General features: G+C 35.5%; 1 protein-coding gene across 4 annotated transcripts in view; it reads right to left on the reverse strand.

Annotated features, from left to right (window-relative positions):
- XPR1 (xenotropic and polytropic retrovirus receptor 1) overlaps positions 1-16,540 on the reverse strand; it is a 242,717-nt gene that overhangs the window by 78,446 nt on the left and 147,731 nt on the right. For all 4 annotated transcript variants that reach the window (XM_524986.9, XM_016933606.4, XM_063795116.1 and 1 more), the window contains one exon: positions 11,143-11,244. In XM_524986.9, the coding sequence (XP_524986.2) occupies positions 11,143-11,244 (102 nt within the window). The remainder of the gene's footprint in view (positions 1-11,142; positions 11,245-16,540) is intronic.

The raw sequence follows: 16,540 nt of genomic DNA on the forward strand, positions 1-16,540 counted from the left end.
CCAGGAGATTCTGGAACACCTCCCATTACTTCCATGACCAATAATATATGTTAATGGAAAACTACAACAGGCCGGGCATGGTGGCTCACACCTGTAATCCCAGCACTCTGGGAGGCTGAGGCAGGTGGATCACTTGAGGCCAGTAGTTGGAGAACAGCCTGACCAACATGGTAAAATCAGATCTCTACCAAGATTACAAAAATTAGCAGGGTGTGGTGCTGCACACCTGTGATTCCAGGTGCTCAGAAGGCTGAGGCACGAGAATCACTTGAACTCAGGAGGTGGAGGTTGCAGTGAGCCGAGATTGTGCCACCACACACTCCAGCCTGGGTGACAGAGTGAGACTGTGTCTCAAAAACAAAAACAAAAAAACCCTACAGCAATTAATAAAAGAACTACTGAGATTCAGATCCTCTGGGAATTAAAGTCTAGGTCATCTCACCTAATAACCAGTTGCGGTTCTGGCTGAGGGCAAAGGAAATATGGAACGGGTCTTGGGAAAATAAAGATACCAATTATAACCCCTTGACCTTTTTACTTTGTCTCTTACAACTCTCATATTTTCTTCTCTTTATCGATTTGTGTTGCATTCTGAGTAAATTTTCAGCTCTATCTTCCAGTTTATAAATTGTCCCTTTAAGTCTACCTAAATCTACAGTTTGATTGATCTATTAAGATACTAACTTCCGTGATTATATTTTCATTTGTAAAAGATCTAATTGGTCCTTTAAAAAAATGCCTAGTCAATTTTAATGATTTCTTCTTTGTTTATGGTTTTCATGCTCTCCTTTACATTTTTAATCATATTAGATATATATTTTTATTATTTTCCTGATAATTTTGTATATTTTATGTATCACTTTAGTGTTTTGAAGTAAGAGATTATTAGGATTTCTTTCCAGTCTTCCATATTGTAAAAAACAGAACAATTCATATATTTTAAAATCTCTTATTTAAGTCAACAGAAAATGAATCTCAGGGCTCCTTTTACACATGTTAAACATTTCTATTGTAAATGTGTTTGTCTTATCCTTAGGATCAAAACAGTATAGAACTTCTTGGTTCTTTCTTGGTTCATGATGCCCTTAGTGTTTCAGTAATATTTTCATGATGCTTCTAGGCCAAAAGAAATAACTAATGCTTCTATTTATTAAGTAGTCAGGTTCAAACAACTTAAGTATTTATGTCCTAATGACTTAGAAGCTACCTGAAAAAATATTACACACAATATGCACACAAACATAAAATGAAATAATACAAGGATTTATCTAAGGGCCACTATAAATTATTCTGCTGACTAAAAACTGCAGGTAAACTAGAATATCATATGTAATAAAATTGCTTAACTTTAATTGTTAAAAGATTAGTATATAAATTTGCTAATTGTTTAATGTCCTCAGTCAGAACTGTCAATACATTTACTCTTCTCATTATATGCATATTAAAAATGTAAGAAGCCCAAAAAATGAAAAGAAAGAGGACCTGTTACTTTCTGTGTGCCAACAATAAGTCAAGACACAAATGCCTCTCCATCTGGAAAACTCCTTACTCGTTTTGCAAGGCTAATCTCAAACACTGCTTTCTATATAAAGTTTTTCATATTTAACAACTCTCTCAGTCACAAATGAAACTCCCACCTTAGGGCTTGTATGGGACCACATACATGCAGCCAAAGCACACTGCATATAATTCTTTGTTTATGTTTGCTTCACTGACTGACTGAACTCTAAAGGTAACAGTTCTAAAATCTTTATCTTTTTTTATAATGAAAATTTATTTTAAATAATTTGTTTGAGGTATAACTTACCTACCATAGGATTCATCTACTGTAAACATGCAATTCATTGACTTTTAGTAAATTTATAGAGTTGTGCAATCATCATAAAAATCCAATTTGAGAACATTTCTGTCACCTCCTATACTTCCATCATGGCCATTAGCTGTCAATCCCCACTTCCACCCCCTACCCCAGGCAAACACTGATCTGTATTCTGTCTCTGCTGATCTGCCTTTTCTGAACATTTCATGTAAAAGAATCATACAATATATAATCTTTTGTGTTTGGGTTCTTTAACTTAGCAGGATGATTTTGAGTTTCATCCATTTTGTATCATAATGTAAGTCTGTTATACTGAGTTCCTTTTATTGCCAAATAGTATTTCATTGTGTGGATATATATTTTGTTTACACTTGATCTTAGCCAAAAGGCCGAGAAGCGATTATATTTTGTTTAAATATCTTCAGTCTGCAGACATTTGAATTGTTTCTAGTTTTTTAAACTATGTAAATAATGCTGCTGTTAACACTCTCATACAAGTTTTTGCGTGGCCTATCATCATTATCTTTGTACCATAAAGAGCTTGCATATAGTATACTCAATCCATGTTTGCTGAATGAATAAATAGGTAAAAGTTCTCTCTAGTAGCCTACATTCCCATATAGAAATGAAGAAGAAATCAACATTTCAGGTGTATTTTGCTACTTTCTTTAAAGTAATGACTCTCTTCCTTAAGGGCATAACTATGTAGAGGAGCCTATGAGAATCCCTGGGTGGGGGTAGGGGAATATAAACCATATGTAGTTTGAAAAAATCATATTCAATATTACTACAGCTATGGTATGAGATTTTCATATCTATCAAAGGGGTATAGGTTTAAAAAGAATAAGAAATACTGCTTTTGACACCAAGTATCTCAATCTATTTTGCAATGACACTTCAGTTTTCTAGAGCCAGATCGCCAGAAAGCTCAAACACATGGGATTGCACAGAACCTGGAAAAGCGTGTGTGTGTGTGTATATAAAAGTGTATACTTTGATCTACGATGAAAATCTACAAATACACTTACAAAAATAAAAATGAGGCCAGGCGCAGTCGCTCACGCCTGTAATCCCAGCACTTCTGGAGGCCGAGGTGAGTGGATCACGAGGTCAGGAGGTTCAAGACCAGCCTAGTCAAGATGGTGAAACCTCGTCTCTACTAAAAATGCAAAAAAATTAGCCAGGCGTGGTGGTGGGCACCTGTAATCTCAGCTACTCAGGAGGCTGAGGCAGAAAATTGCTTGAACCTGGGAGGCAGAGGTTGCAGTGAGCTGAGATCACACCACCACATTCCAGCCTGGGTGACAAAGCAAGACTCCGTCTCAAAATAAATAAATAAATAAGTGAATGAGTGAATGAATGAATCTCAGGGCTCTTTTTACATATGTTAAACATTTCTATTGCAAATGTGTCTGTCTTATCCTCAAGATCAAAAACAGTGTAGAACTTCTAAGTTCTTTCTTGGTTCACGGCATACTTTGTGTCTCAGTAATACTTTCATGATGCTTCTAGGACAAAAGAAATACCTAATGCTTCTATTTATTAAGTAGTCAGGTTCAAACAACTTAAGTATTTATGTCCTAACAACTTAGAAGCTATCTGAAAAAATATTACACACAGTATTTCTAAGCAATTTTATAATATTGATGAAAACAGACTATTTTGCCAATAAACTACAATTTCTACTTATGCCAGTAAATCAAGTGACCCTGAATATAAGAACAAATATTATTATTTTAATAATATGTTAACGCCATAAGCTCTCATACTAAATATTTGATAAAAATTTCCAATGACCATTCAAGAATTTTCAAAGCACCTATGTATCCCTCAAAGAGCTAGAATAAGGGTTAGCAATATATTTTGCTTTCACCAAATTCATCGTTCTTTTACTTTTAGAAAAAGTTATTTCAAGAACTACAAGCTATCTTCAGAATGGCAAAGCTGTTATGTTGTTATGCAATTGAAGAATAACTCTTTCTAAAATCAAATTAGTGTCTTAGAATATTTTTATTATTTGTTTACCTGTCTTACAATATTACCATCTTGCTAATTCAATTTATGGACCTTGGTGTTATTCAAAATATAAAGTAAGTTTATGAGAATGTTGACCCATCACAGATGATTCAAGATAGTTAACTTTGTTACATTACATGCATTTTTTATACTGCTTTTATCTTTTATCTGGAATTCTTACTACTTGAAACTGTGTACCTCAAATACCAAAGTCTGAAATCTGTATGTGAATAAAACATCTAATTTTTCCACTTTTCTCTCTAACCAGCAACTCACTCCTTAATATCTTACAGCTTCAGCCTCAAAAGACTATTTGTTATTGTCTTCATCCCCAAATATGTCATGTACTTTAACACCACTGTGCATCTGGATAGATTTTTTCCCTTGCTCTGGAGCACTAAATCCCACCTCTCCCTACAGCCATCCCCAAACAACCTCCCTTAAGAGCATTTGGCTAATGCCTACACATTTTCAAAGACCCAATTTAAATTTCACTTCTTCTAAAGGCTTTTCCTCAATCCCACTTTCTTCCTCCAAGTAAATTCAAGGCTTCTTCATGTCTGTTTTCACAGTACTTTGCATAAATGTAAAATACTAAATGTCATATTGCACATAAACTTTAAAAAGTACATGTAATTTGTAAATACACACAACAGATGTATTTAGTAAATAACACTCTGATACTTTCTATTCTACTATATTCTATCTATATTTTTTAAAAAATGCCTGTGATGACCCACGTACAGTCGTAGCGCCACAGAATAACGTTCTGGTCAACGACCGACAGCATGTACAACAGTAGTCCCATAAGATATAATACTTTATTTTTACTGTACCTTTTCTACGTTTAGATACATAAATATTTACCATTGTTTTACAATTGCCTACAGTATTCTCTGTAGTAACATGCTGGACAGTTTTGTAGCCTAGGAGCAACAGGCTATACTATATATGCTACATGTGTAATAGGATATACCATCTAGGTTTGTGTAAGTACACATGATGTTCCCAAAATGAAATCACCTCATGACGCATTTCTCAGAATTATCCCTGTCATTAAGTGACACGTAACTATATTTTAATTTTCTGACCAATTTATTGGGTTGTGACCTACAATTTTTAAAAAACCCATTATTTACATGATATTGTGTTTGTGAAGATGCCATTTGGAAATTGTGTTACTCATGACCATAGACATTCCTCATCCTTTCTTTCAGTCTCAGAAAGAAAAAAGGAAAAATAGGAGAGAGACAGAAGGAAGGAAGGAAAGAGAGAAAAAAAGGAGAGAAAGAAAATGAGGGTGGTTTTCACGTGGCTTGTTTTCAATAGATGCTTATAAAACACTTTTTTTAACAAAATAAAGAAAGGAAAATTTATTGTGGACAATATAAATATTGTAATTGTAATTTCCTTCAGATGTATTAACAACAAAGCAAGCAAGAGTGGCTGCTTTAATTTCACTTCCCCTACTACCCTCCCTGCTCCTTTAAACAGTTCTTAAGTAACTGATTCTACTGTAATGAACTCAAGAGAATCATGACACAAGAAGATACGTTAACACATGGGAATTTAAAACAATATACCAACCTATGACCACTCTCATTAAAAAAACCTACTTAATCTACATTTTAACACACACATGAGCAAAGAACAAAACCAGCCATTAAGTCATAGTTTAAATACATGCATACTAGACACATGTATCATTTGTAAAATGAACATTTACTATTTCAGTGTAAAAGATTCTCATGATTCATTGCACACATTTAGTGGTATAACAATATTCAGTGCCTCAAATTCCTCTTGTATAAAAACAATATAAATCAATAATAAAAACATACAGCAAGACATTGTAAAACAGGATTACAGGAATAACTATATAATAAGAATAGCTCTTAGTAACTATTATCTAATCGGTCTTGCATTTATATGAAACAAGAAAATATTTTACAGGCAAGATCCTACTAATAAAACACCAATGCAATTACCTTCCTTCTTCCCTGTCTCCCTCCTTTCCTTCCTTTTTAGTAAAGAAAAAGGATGTAACACTGCTGTGACTTCCCAATGTAACCGAAGTCAAAAAAGTCACCCAGAAAAAAAAGAAGTTATTCAAAAACAAAGACAAAGCACTTAGCTATTTCAAAATTCCAGCCAATAAAAAAGGCTTGACTGTTTTGTGAAATATTAGAAGCAACACATATATTCTGACTTTTTTTTTAACATTAGGCAAATAAACACTGTTTAGAAACTAAGTATTTTGAATAAAGAGAAAAGGCAAACTGGTTTGAAAAAAGTGATCAGTTGGATCACTTGTCCACTGGAAAAAGACATTACTGATCACCACAAAAAAAAGGTTTCTAATGGTATAGCCTTCATGATTGATACCATTTTTAGTGACAGAAGAGAACTAAGAGACTTCTAGGTTAGGGATTAGCAATGTTTTTACCACAAAGGACCCCTCCCTTTCACAATTCCCTTCTCTTCCTATGATCTTCAAATACTGATTTTATCTATAAATCTAAATAAATCTCAATTTTTTAACCAAAGATACATAATAAACAATAAAGACTAACAAAGTAACTTACATCAGGTTTTCTGAATATTGAAAATAGCTTCTGATCCTAACATGTGGAACCCTAGAGGGTTGGGAATCAATCTGTTTGTTTTATAAGCAAGTGTGTGGAAGCCTAGGAAGGTTAAACAGTAAATAGCATCGGCAAGAAAAAAATTCCAAATTTTAGCAGCATTCATGCTATATTTTGATTGTTTGGCCTTTTTGATATGACTAGAAACAGACAAAATAAAATACAGCAATTTGTTTAGGGACACTGAAAGGTTTTAGTCAAAAATATCTCACTTAAAAATGGAGCATTTTTAGCTATTTAATGTGTGAGATATAAGTGGGTGGAGGTGAGTTATTAAGCTCAACTCACCCCATATTGTTTATAGTTTTTCTTGTGCCCTAGTGTCTGACAACTGCAGTCTACAATCTTCTGGGGAGAAGGTGGCTAAATGAGGGAAAAAAGATACTGCTGAGGACCAGAAATAAATTCTATTTCTGTGAATCATTTCTTCGTATTACCTACCACTTCCTGATCTGGCAGGAGTCACTCTAGAGACTACCAATTTGTACCAGTGAGGACATCAAGAGACGTGCCTCACTGGCCCTGCCAAAACACACACAAAACAGGAAGTCATCAAATTACAGCACCAAAATTTTTAATAGTAGCTAGCCTAAAATTATTTTTGAGAAGCGACCTAACTTAAAGAAATCATGTTTCAAACTGAAGGTTGCAACCCAATATGAGGTCATAAAACCAATTTAGTGGATCATAATTAGCATTTAAAAAATCAAATAGAATAGAAAAATATAGAAAACAATATACTACAAGTACTAAAGATGTACTGTTTCATGAAAAAATATCTTAAATTATTTAAATATATTGTGTAGTCACACACACATAGATGCATACAAACATATATAAAACAAACATTTATCTGTATATGTGCACTGGGTCATAATGTACATTTTTTTTCTTTACTATAACTCAAAATAAAGTATCTACTGGCCGGGTGCAGTGGCTCATGTCTGTAATCCAAGCACTTTGGGAGACCAAGGTGGGTGAATCACCTGAGGTCAGGAGTTCGAGACCACCCTGGCCAACACGGTGAAACCCCATCTCTACCAAAAATAAAAATAAAAAATTAGCCAGGTGTGGTGGTGCATGCCTGTAGTACCAGCTATGTGGGAGGCTGAGGCAGGAGGATCACTTGAACCTGGGGGGCAGAGGTTGCAGTGAGCCGAGATCATGACACTGCACTCCAGCCTGGACAACAGAGTGAGATCCTGTCTCAAAAACAAACAAACAAAAAAAAAACAAAGCATCTACTACCAAGAGTAGATATTTTTCTTCATAAACAAAGAAGCATTTTCTATTCTTTATGATACAAATCATCCATTTAGAATTGAGCTTAGAGATCCTTCTTTTTAAAAAAATGTCATAGTAAAAGAAAAAAGCTAATAAACTTGATTTTATATATTCATAGTCTACAGCCTTACATCATTTCCAATACGCTTTCTCAATCTAGACATTTGTTTCATTGCAAATGCCCTCCTCTTTTAGTTTCCTCCTCCTCCTCCTGCTATATGGTCTTCTCTGTCTACATTGCTGGTTCCTCTTTATCTTTCTATCTCCTAATTATAGAAATTATCTTTCTTCTTGAGAACACTGAAATCCTTTCTGTATATTTTTCCCATACAGAAAATCTACCTGTTTGCATGGCTTTAAATAATATTTATATTTTGGCTGTGCACAGTGGCTCACACCTGCAATCCCAGCACTTTGGGAGGCTGAGGCAGGCGGATCACGAGGTCAGGAGATCAAGACCACCCTGGTTAACACGGTGAAACCCCGTCTCTACTAAAAATATTTAAAAAATTAGCTGGGCATGGTGGTGGGTGCCTGTAGTCCCAGCTACTCGGGAGGCTGAGGCAGGAGAATGACGTGAACCCGGGAGGCAGAGTTTGCAGTGAGCCAAGATCGCACCACTGCACTCCAGCCTGGGCGACAGAGTGAGACTCCGTCTCAAAAAAAAAGAAAATGTATATTTTGTCTCTGTCTTCTAGGTGCCTGTATCCTGGTGAAAGAGACATGCATATATGCCATGTTCTTTCATGGCTCTTGCTTGTATATAAACTGTTCCCTCTGCCTAAGGAAAAAGCCCAGCTACAAATGAAAGATGAGGGGGAGGATATAAAGTTAAGAAATTTGCTTGCTCATTTTTTTGTTGAAGGGAATGACTTGCTAAGGAGATTGAATTGGTATAAAGGGAAGTTAAATATATTTATTTAATAATTCTTAGAGGAAATAATTACTGGAGCAAGGTCTTGAAGAGTTGAAATTTAGTCAGTAGTCGTAAAGATCTCCCGTGGAATAAAGAGGGATATCTCTTCTACAAAGATTGGAGGAAAATAAATAAGGATGAGAATGTCTATAGGCATTTGGGAGAGAGATGCAGATATAATACCATATATCTGCATGGTATTATACATCAACAGAAGCTGATGGCCTTTATTTTTATTTGTAAAGCTGGGGGTATAATGAGCATGATGGGGAAGATGGTGGGGTTAGAGAATTCTGGAGAATGATATAAGGTTTACAAAAGCACTTTGGAGCATGAAAAATGATATTGATTAGGACCCACAGGAAGCTTTGAGGGCACAGTTACAGGTGCAACAACAAATTTACAGTGGTTCCAATTTATTCTGCTGTTGTCCTACGCAGCCTCTGGGGTAGGCATGAAGAAGGTAAAGGATGAATTGGTTGAGTTTTACTAGGCAGATGCAACATAAGGCAATGAGGGTAAAGGGATTAAAAACACAGGAGTCAAAATGGTTAAAATGACTGATGGAGAAGAAAATAATTCTGGCTGGGTGTGGTGGCCATGTCTATAATGCTAGCACTTAGGAAGACAGAGGCAAGAAACAGCTTGAGCCCAGGAATTCAAGACCTGCCTGGGCAACATAGCAAGACCCCATTCTCCAAAAAAAAAAAAAGGAAAAAAGAAGACAAAAAAAGAGTAGGAAATAATTCTAAGACATGTATGATAAACTGAAATAAAATGGGAGAGTCAAGAAACTAGAGCTCTGTGAGATGGAAAAACAGATGTTAAAGGAGTAGGGGAGTAAAAAGCTAAAAGGCTACGAGACATGGTCATAGACTCATATTAGGTTTTAGTATTTTAGAGGAGAGGAATTCTGGGTGATGGGTATGGCTATGTGTGTATGGGGCTAAAGTACAGTGTAACTGAAAATGACTGTCCACAAGGACAATGAAGTCATCCAGCATGATATGAAAAATTAAGATAGAGATTTATTCAGACTGGGAGCCAGGAGTCTAAGTTCACAGTGAGCAACCAAGAGGTCAGTAGATGCTAACAAATAGGAGTGGCAGAAATAGAACAATACTGATGCTTAGAAGAAGATTCATTTTTATAGAAATACACAGAAATACTGATTTGGAAGAACAATGATAGCTAAGAGAATGCTGGACTCAGTCTCTTGTCTTCTGGCAGCTCTTTCTCACTGACTCTTTTTACCTTTTTCCATCTCCTGTCTCCCAATACTCTATAAAAAAGAATGATCAGCCTCTAGTTGAAGGGGCTGCTGAAAAAGGATATCTGAGTAAGATGCTGAAAAAGGATAACTGAGTAAGATGCTTCCAGAAGTTGTGGACAAGCCAGGAAAAAAATTATCCGAAAAACATGACTTTACTAATTAAGTCATGAAACTATTCATCTTTAGACTAATTCACACTAATACCTGGTTTATGATTACGCTAGTTATAAGATTATGGTATTTCCAAAGTCTTTGCCAAGAGATGAGAATATATTCTCAATAGCAGGCATGTAATTTGCATATTAAATATGAAAATTAAAAAATAGAGTAATTTTATATTTTGGATATTAAATAAAATTACAGACTACATTTTTTTTTCATCAATTACTGCTCAGGGAATAGATACATTACATTCAATAGGATAGGTATTCCAGTTATTAGGCTGTAAATCTGGCGGTGTAACAGGAACTATGTGTAAGGTTTCCAGAGTCTAGATGAAATATCCTTCTGAATCTAACTCACTTTGTTCAGATTCTGTACTCATGAAACTATCTGATTATTAACTAGGTCTCACAGGACTCCTGATGTCTACGGTAGTGCTCTAGAGTAAAGTTTCCAAAATTTTTCACTATAAAGACATTGTTTTACTAATGTATATTATGTACATTGCAACATACATGTATAAAAAATAAAGTTCAAAACAGTCAGACATAAATACATATAAGTTCCAATATTTTATTCTCACATTCGAGTGGCATACTGTAGATGCCACTCTGGAGGGCAGTGCTTTAGAGAAATAAGTATAAGTGTTCTAGGCAATGAAAAGGTATAAAACTGCCATCACTGATAAGCTGGAACTGTGTAATTCATCTCTGGCTAAAATGATAAAATCAAGTTTCCGACTCTTCAAGCTTTGAACTGGGCCACAGTGAAGCTCTACCAAGGTATTGCCTCTCAACGAAGTCCCAATATCCTTTTGACTGCAAGAGTTTCTAGGCAATGACCACAGAAAGCTTAAACATTGAGAAACCAGATGTGTTCTTATCCCAGCTCAAGAAAATACCTCTTAAGTGCAGTATAGTAAGGAAAACAAGACTCAATTTAAAAACATTGATCAGAAGTTTAAACAATGATATGGTACAATTTATCCTTCCCCGGCAGCAAAAAAAAAAGTCTCTTAATTACTCACCTGAATAAAATGTGTTGATTTTGGCAAGTTCTTTTTCACAGGTTTGGAAAAACTTCTCTTCAAACTTGGCAAAATACCTCTTTACTGTGTCCTCATCTGTAACTGAAAGACAGGAAAACAATATTTAAATTTAATGTCCAAAGGCCAATTGAGAAAACTAAGGAAACAAAAACTAAGATTACTTTTTGAGTTTTTAAAATGACAACTTTATATGTATTTCTCTGAAAAAGTGAATTGTGAACCATATTAAGAAAAGACTACTCAAAGACCTTTTCAGGCCGAGTGCGATGGCTCATGCCTGTAATCCCAGTACTTCGGGAGGCCGAGGCGGGCAGATCACTTGAGGTCAGGAGTTCAAGACCAGACTGGCCAAATGGTGAAATCCCGTCTCTACTAAAAATATAAAAATTAGCTGGGTGTGGTGTTGGGTGCCTGTAATCCCACCTACTCTGGAGGCTGAGGTAGGTGGAGGTTGCAGTGAGCCAAGATTGCACCACTGCACTCCAGCCTGGGTGACAGAGCAAGACCCCGTTTCAAAAAAACAAAAACAAAAAAAAAACAAAAAAAACCTCTTTGTAAGACCACACACAAGCCTTAAGTGAATGAGACTTTCCTAAAGCTCTACTATAATAAATTTACAATGTTGGAGAAAACAAGTGTTCTAAGACTTTAGAAGAGAAAAAAAACTGTAGACAGAATTGATCAAGTAAAATTCAAGGTACTAGGAGCTGAGCAGAGTAGAATTCATTCAGCAAGAGAATAAATATCTTAGGGAAGGAAAAAATGCAAAGCAAAGGTATGAAGACATGAATGTATAATGTGTTTCTGGGAAAAACGAGTTGATTTTGTTCTATGTTAAATGGCTATTTATTTTTACTTTAACTGTACCACATACAGAGAAAGAAGTGTGCACTGAAGAGTGTAAATTACAAGTTCCAAACCTTCAGGAGCTGGGAAGGTAACATAAATGTGTTGGGCAAGTAGATGATTGTGCAAATGTGGTGAGAAATGACAAAGTGACACCTTCAGGAGAAGGAGTGGTTGGGATTCTGACAAGCTGGAAAGCATATGTCTGTCTAGTTGCTGCCATGTGGTGATGTGGGCCCAGTTTGTCAAATCTTTCCATTTTTCAGGAGAAGCTATAAATCCAGATATTTTAAAAACACTGTGTGGGCCAATCAATACATGTTTCTGCAGGCTGGATCCACTTTCTCAGTTCTGTCACATAGCCTATCAACCTACTGAATCCCATATGTAGAGATATATGTAACTTCAGGAACCCCAAGCCTAAAAGGGTATGTTTCTCGGCCAAGTGAGATCTATTTAGACTCTCTAGATGCTAATAAAATTAATAATACAGAACTATCCTATTCCTGGATCTCTAAGGTACTCTAAGATTGAAAAGTGTAGAAAAAGTATAGATTCCTTTCTGAGCCCTGGGTCCCCCAAAACTCAGTGCAGACCCAGAAACTCTTAAAATAATCCAACTGTCTAGGAATAAGGAAAATGGTCCAAAAGTAGTATGTGAGACACATACACACATACATAAATTCATATTATTGCATGGTATAATTTGTAGTACCAGAGATATTTTAAAGAAAAACAAAAGCTTAAGGTTCTAAAAAGCATGCTGAATCTATTTATTTTATTTGAATAAGACTGCACAAAACTTTTATTTACACATACCTGCTTCTCTATTTCATGTGCTTTAGACCTGATCAGATAATGCAGGATGTTGTATTGATTCTAGAGTAAAACAGGATGGCCACTTTAAACTCCGCAATCTAGGTAAAATAAGGGCTATAGCTGTCCAAGGTCACTGGGAATTATTTTTTTCAAAGCATGAAGCAGGTCACAGCTTTCTCTTTTTCTTTTTCCCCTGCTTTTTTTTTTTTAAAGCTGAGTTTGCGTTAAGGAAGCTCTATGGTAACAGATGCAGCTCTTATAATAACTAACATCTAGCTATAGCTGATATAAAATAAGAGTAACAGCTTATGCTACTTAATTATCTAATTATTTTTATTTTATTCTCTATTGTTAGGAAAGAAAACCCAAAAGCAAAACATGGGCTTGGTCATATTTACTGTGTTTTCCTCTTAACAGACAACTTTTATTAACATAAAGCAATAGAAATACAATTGTTCAGCAAAATGATTTAAACATAGCTTCTCTTCTAAAATAATTTTTAATATATATTAACGTTCACATAGGTTGTATATTCAACATCAACTATTTATAGTATCACCAAGAATTCAGAAACAAAAAATCCAGGCCTCTGAGAAACTAAAATATACATAAACTCCATGTGTTAAAGCATGAATATTCTACCCATGAATCAGTCTCCTAAGAATTTATTTCTTTGCTTTAAAGATTGTTTTATCTGGCTGGGTGTGGTGGCTCATGCCTGTAATCCCAGCATTTTGGGAGACCGAGGCAGAGGGATCACCTGAGGTCAGGAGTTCGAGACCAGCCTGACCAACATGGTGAAACCCTGTCCTGTCTCTGCTAAAAATACAAAAATTAGTTGGGCATGGTGGCTCGTGCCTGTAATCCTAGCTACTCGGGAGGCTGAGGCAGGAGAATTGCTTGAACCTGGGAGGAGGTGGAGGTTGCAGTGAGCTGAGATCCCACCACTGGACTCCAGCCTGGGTGACAGAGCAAGACTCCATCTCAAACGGAAACAAAAAAGAGACAGAGAGATTGTTTTATCTAAAATACTGGCAGTTTGTTTAGTTTTCTAGTTCAGACATAAAATAGCCATTAATCAGAAGAAGGTAGAGTAAGGTTATAGTAACACACACACACACACACACACACACACACACACAAACACACACACGAAAAAAAACTAACAGGCGAAAAAATATAAATAAAACAGCAAGAATTGTGTGCAAAATAAGTTAAATGAAGGACAATGTTTTTGTTTTCTCAGATTTCAAAAGACTTGGTAAACTACTGTAATTAAAAGTATACTTTTAGTAAATAAATGAGAAAAACACAGCAAAAAGAACAGAATACAGAGTCTAGAGGTAAATCTGCATAATGTATATAAATTTAGATTACAATAAAGGAGGCTTCAAATCTCAGTGAGAAAAGAATGAATTATACATCAATAGGGCTGGGTCAGCCGGCCATCAATTTAGAAGAAACTCAAAATGGAGTTAAAGAGATGACATAAAATACTATAAAAAATAGAACATTTCAATAATTCCACATGGGGAAGGCCTTCTTAATATTACACAAAACACAGAAGCCATAAAGGAAATGATTGACACTTTCAGAAAATAAAAAATTTCCATTCCATAAAACACCACAAGCAAAGTTAAAAGAGAAGCAGCATAAATATATATCTACAACATTTAAAATAAATGATTAACATGCAAAATATATTTTTAAAAATTATTACAAGTCAATATTAAAAAGATATTTGATTCCGTAAGTAGGTAAATTACAGCATTTCATAGAAAAAGAAATATAAATGGCCAATGAACAAATGAAAGGATGCCAGATGTCATATAAATGCAACTTTTTTAAAAAAGGAAATATAGCTTTTCAACCATCAGGTTAGAAAGAGTTTTAAAATAGTGGTATCATTTGGCAATGGTAATGATAAATGAACACACTCATTCCTTGTTGATGGAAATGTAAATTTTAGGGAGACAATTTGGCAATAGCTATCAAAATTTTCAGTGTTTAATCCCACATGTAGGAAATGTATTCTAAAGGAATCTCTACACAAATGGCTGTATTTCCAAGGATATTCATTCACCATTTGTTTTTTTTTTTGAGACAGAGTCTTGCTCTGTCACCCAGGCTGGAATGCAACAGCATGATCTCGGCTCACTGCAACCTACACCTTCCGGGTTCAAGAGATTCTCCTGTCTCAGGTTCCCAAGTAGCTGGAATTACAAGGGCCTGCCACCATGCCCAGCTAATTTTTGTATTTTTAGTAGGGATGGGGTTTCGCCATGTTGGTCAGGCTGGTCTGAAACTCCTGACCTCAGGTGATCCACCTGCCTCCGCCTCCCAAAGTGCTGGGATTACAGGTGTGAGCCACCACGCCCGGCCTTACCATTATTTTTAATAGTGAAAAAGAAACAAACTGATGTCCAAAAGGGGAGTGGTTAAGTACATTATGATATTACGTAACACTAAGCATTTAAAAAATAATATACATACATCCTGGTGTGTATAAAAAATCAAGAAACACTGTTGAGGAAAAAATAAATAACAGAATATATATAGCATGATCCCATTAATGGAAAATATGTACATAAGTTAATATTCATATGTACATTCATAGAAAGATTGCAAGGATGCATAACAATCTGTTGTGGTTACCTCCTTTGAAAGGGGAGTAGGTATGAGAAGGATTCTCACATTTTGCTATCTTCACTTATTAAATTGTTTGAACTCATCAAAATGAAAAGGTATTCATAAAGGATAAATTATACTGTATAAATAAAGGATATTATTAACTGGAAGAAAAAAAGAAACATACCATATCCAGACCTTTAAATTATACATAATAAAAACTAAACAGCCCAGCGTAGCTAGTTGAATAGAGTTTTTGTTTGTTTGTTTGTTGAGACAGCACCTAGCTGTGTCACCTAGGCTGAAGTGCAGTGGCACATTCATGGCTCACTACAGCCTCAACCTCCCAGGCTCAATTGATCCTCCCACCTTAGCCTCCCTAGTAGCTGGGACCACAGGAAATAGATTATCTATACCAGTATATAGCATGATTAAGCCTTTCACTTCAGTTATGAGAAGCTTATAGAATGCTCATTTACAGAACATCAATTTCTATTATAAGATGTTTCCTATAATGTACCTGCTGAATAATGTTGGAAATCAGTAACTCTGAATTGGAGAATCAGAGAATTTCAGCATTCAAAAATCAACGAGCCCAATATTGTTATTTTATAGATGAGAAAACTGAGGTACAAAGAGCCTAGGTGACATGAGTTTTCCCCACCCCAATATCAATATAAGTTTTATAGAAAAATCACTGTATTTTATTATCAAATAAGGAATATAAACATATTAACTGTATAAAAGTGACTACTACGTGCTACATGGGTATTATGAAGTGAACTGTGTACCCAAAATCATATGTGGAAGCCCTAACCCCACAATGTGACTTGTATTTGGAGACAGGGCCTTTAAAGAGGCAACTAAGGTTAAATGAGGACTTAAGGCTAATGGAGCCTTAATCCCATAAAACTAATGTTCCTATAAAAAAAGAGACACCAGAGATTCCCCCACTGCCCCCGCCCAACACACACGTATGTTCTCTCTCTTTCTCTCTCTCTGTCTCTTTCTCTCTCTGCCTCCCTCACTCCAGTCACACACAGAGGATAGGCCATGTTTGGGGAAATGCTTGCAAAGAAGAAAA

This window comes from Pan troglodytes, chromosome 1 (genome assembly GCF_028858775.2).
Source record: "Pan troglodytes isolate AG18354 chromosome 1, NHGRI_mPanTro3-v2.0_pri, whole genome shotgun sequence".
In the NCBI taxonomy this organism is placed as follows: Eukaryota; Metazoa; Chordata; class Mammalia; order Primates; family Hominidae; genus Pan; species Pan troglodytes.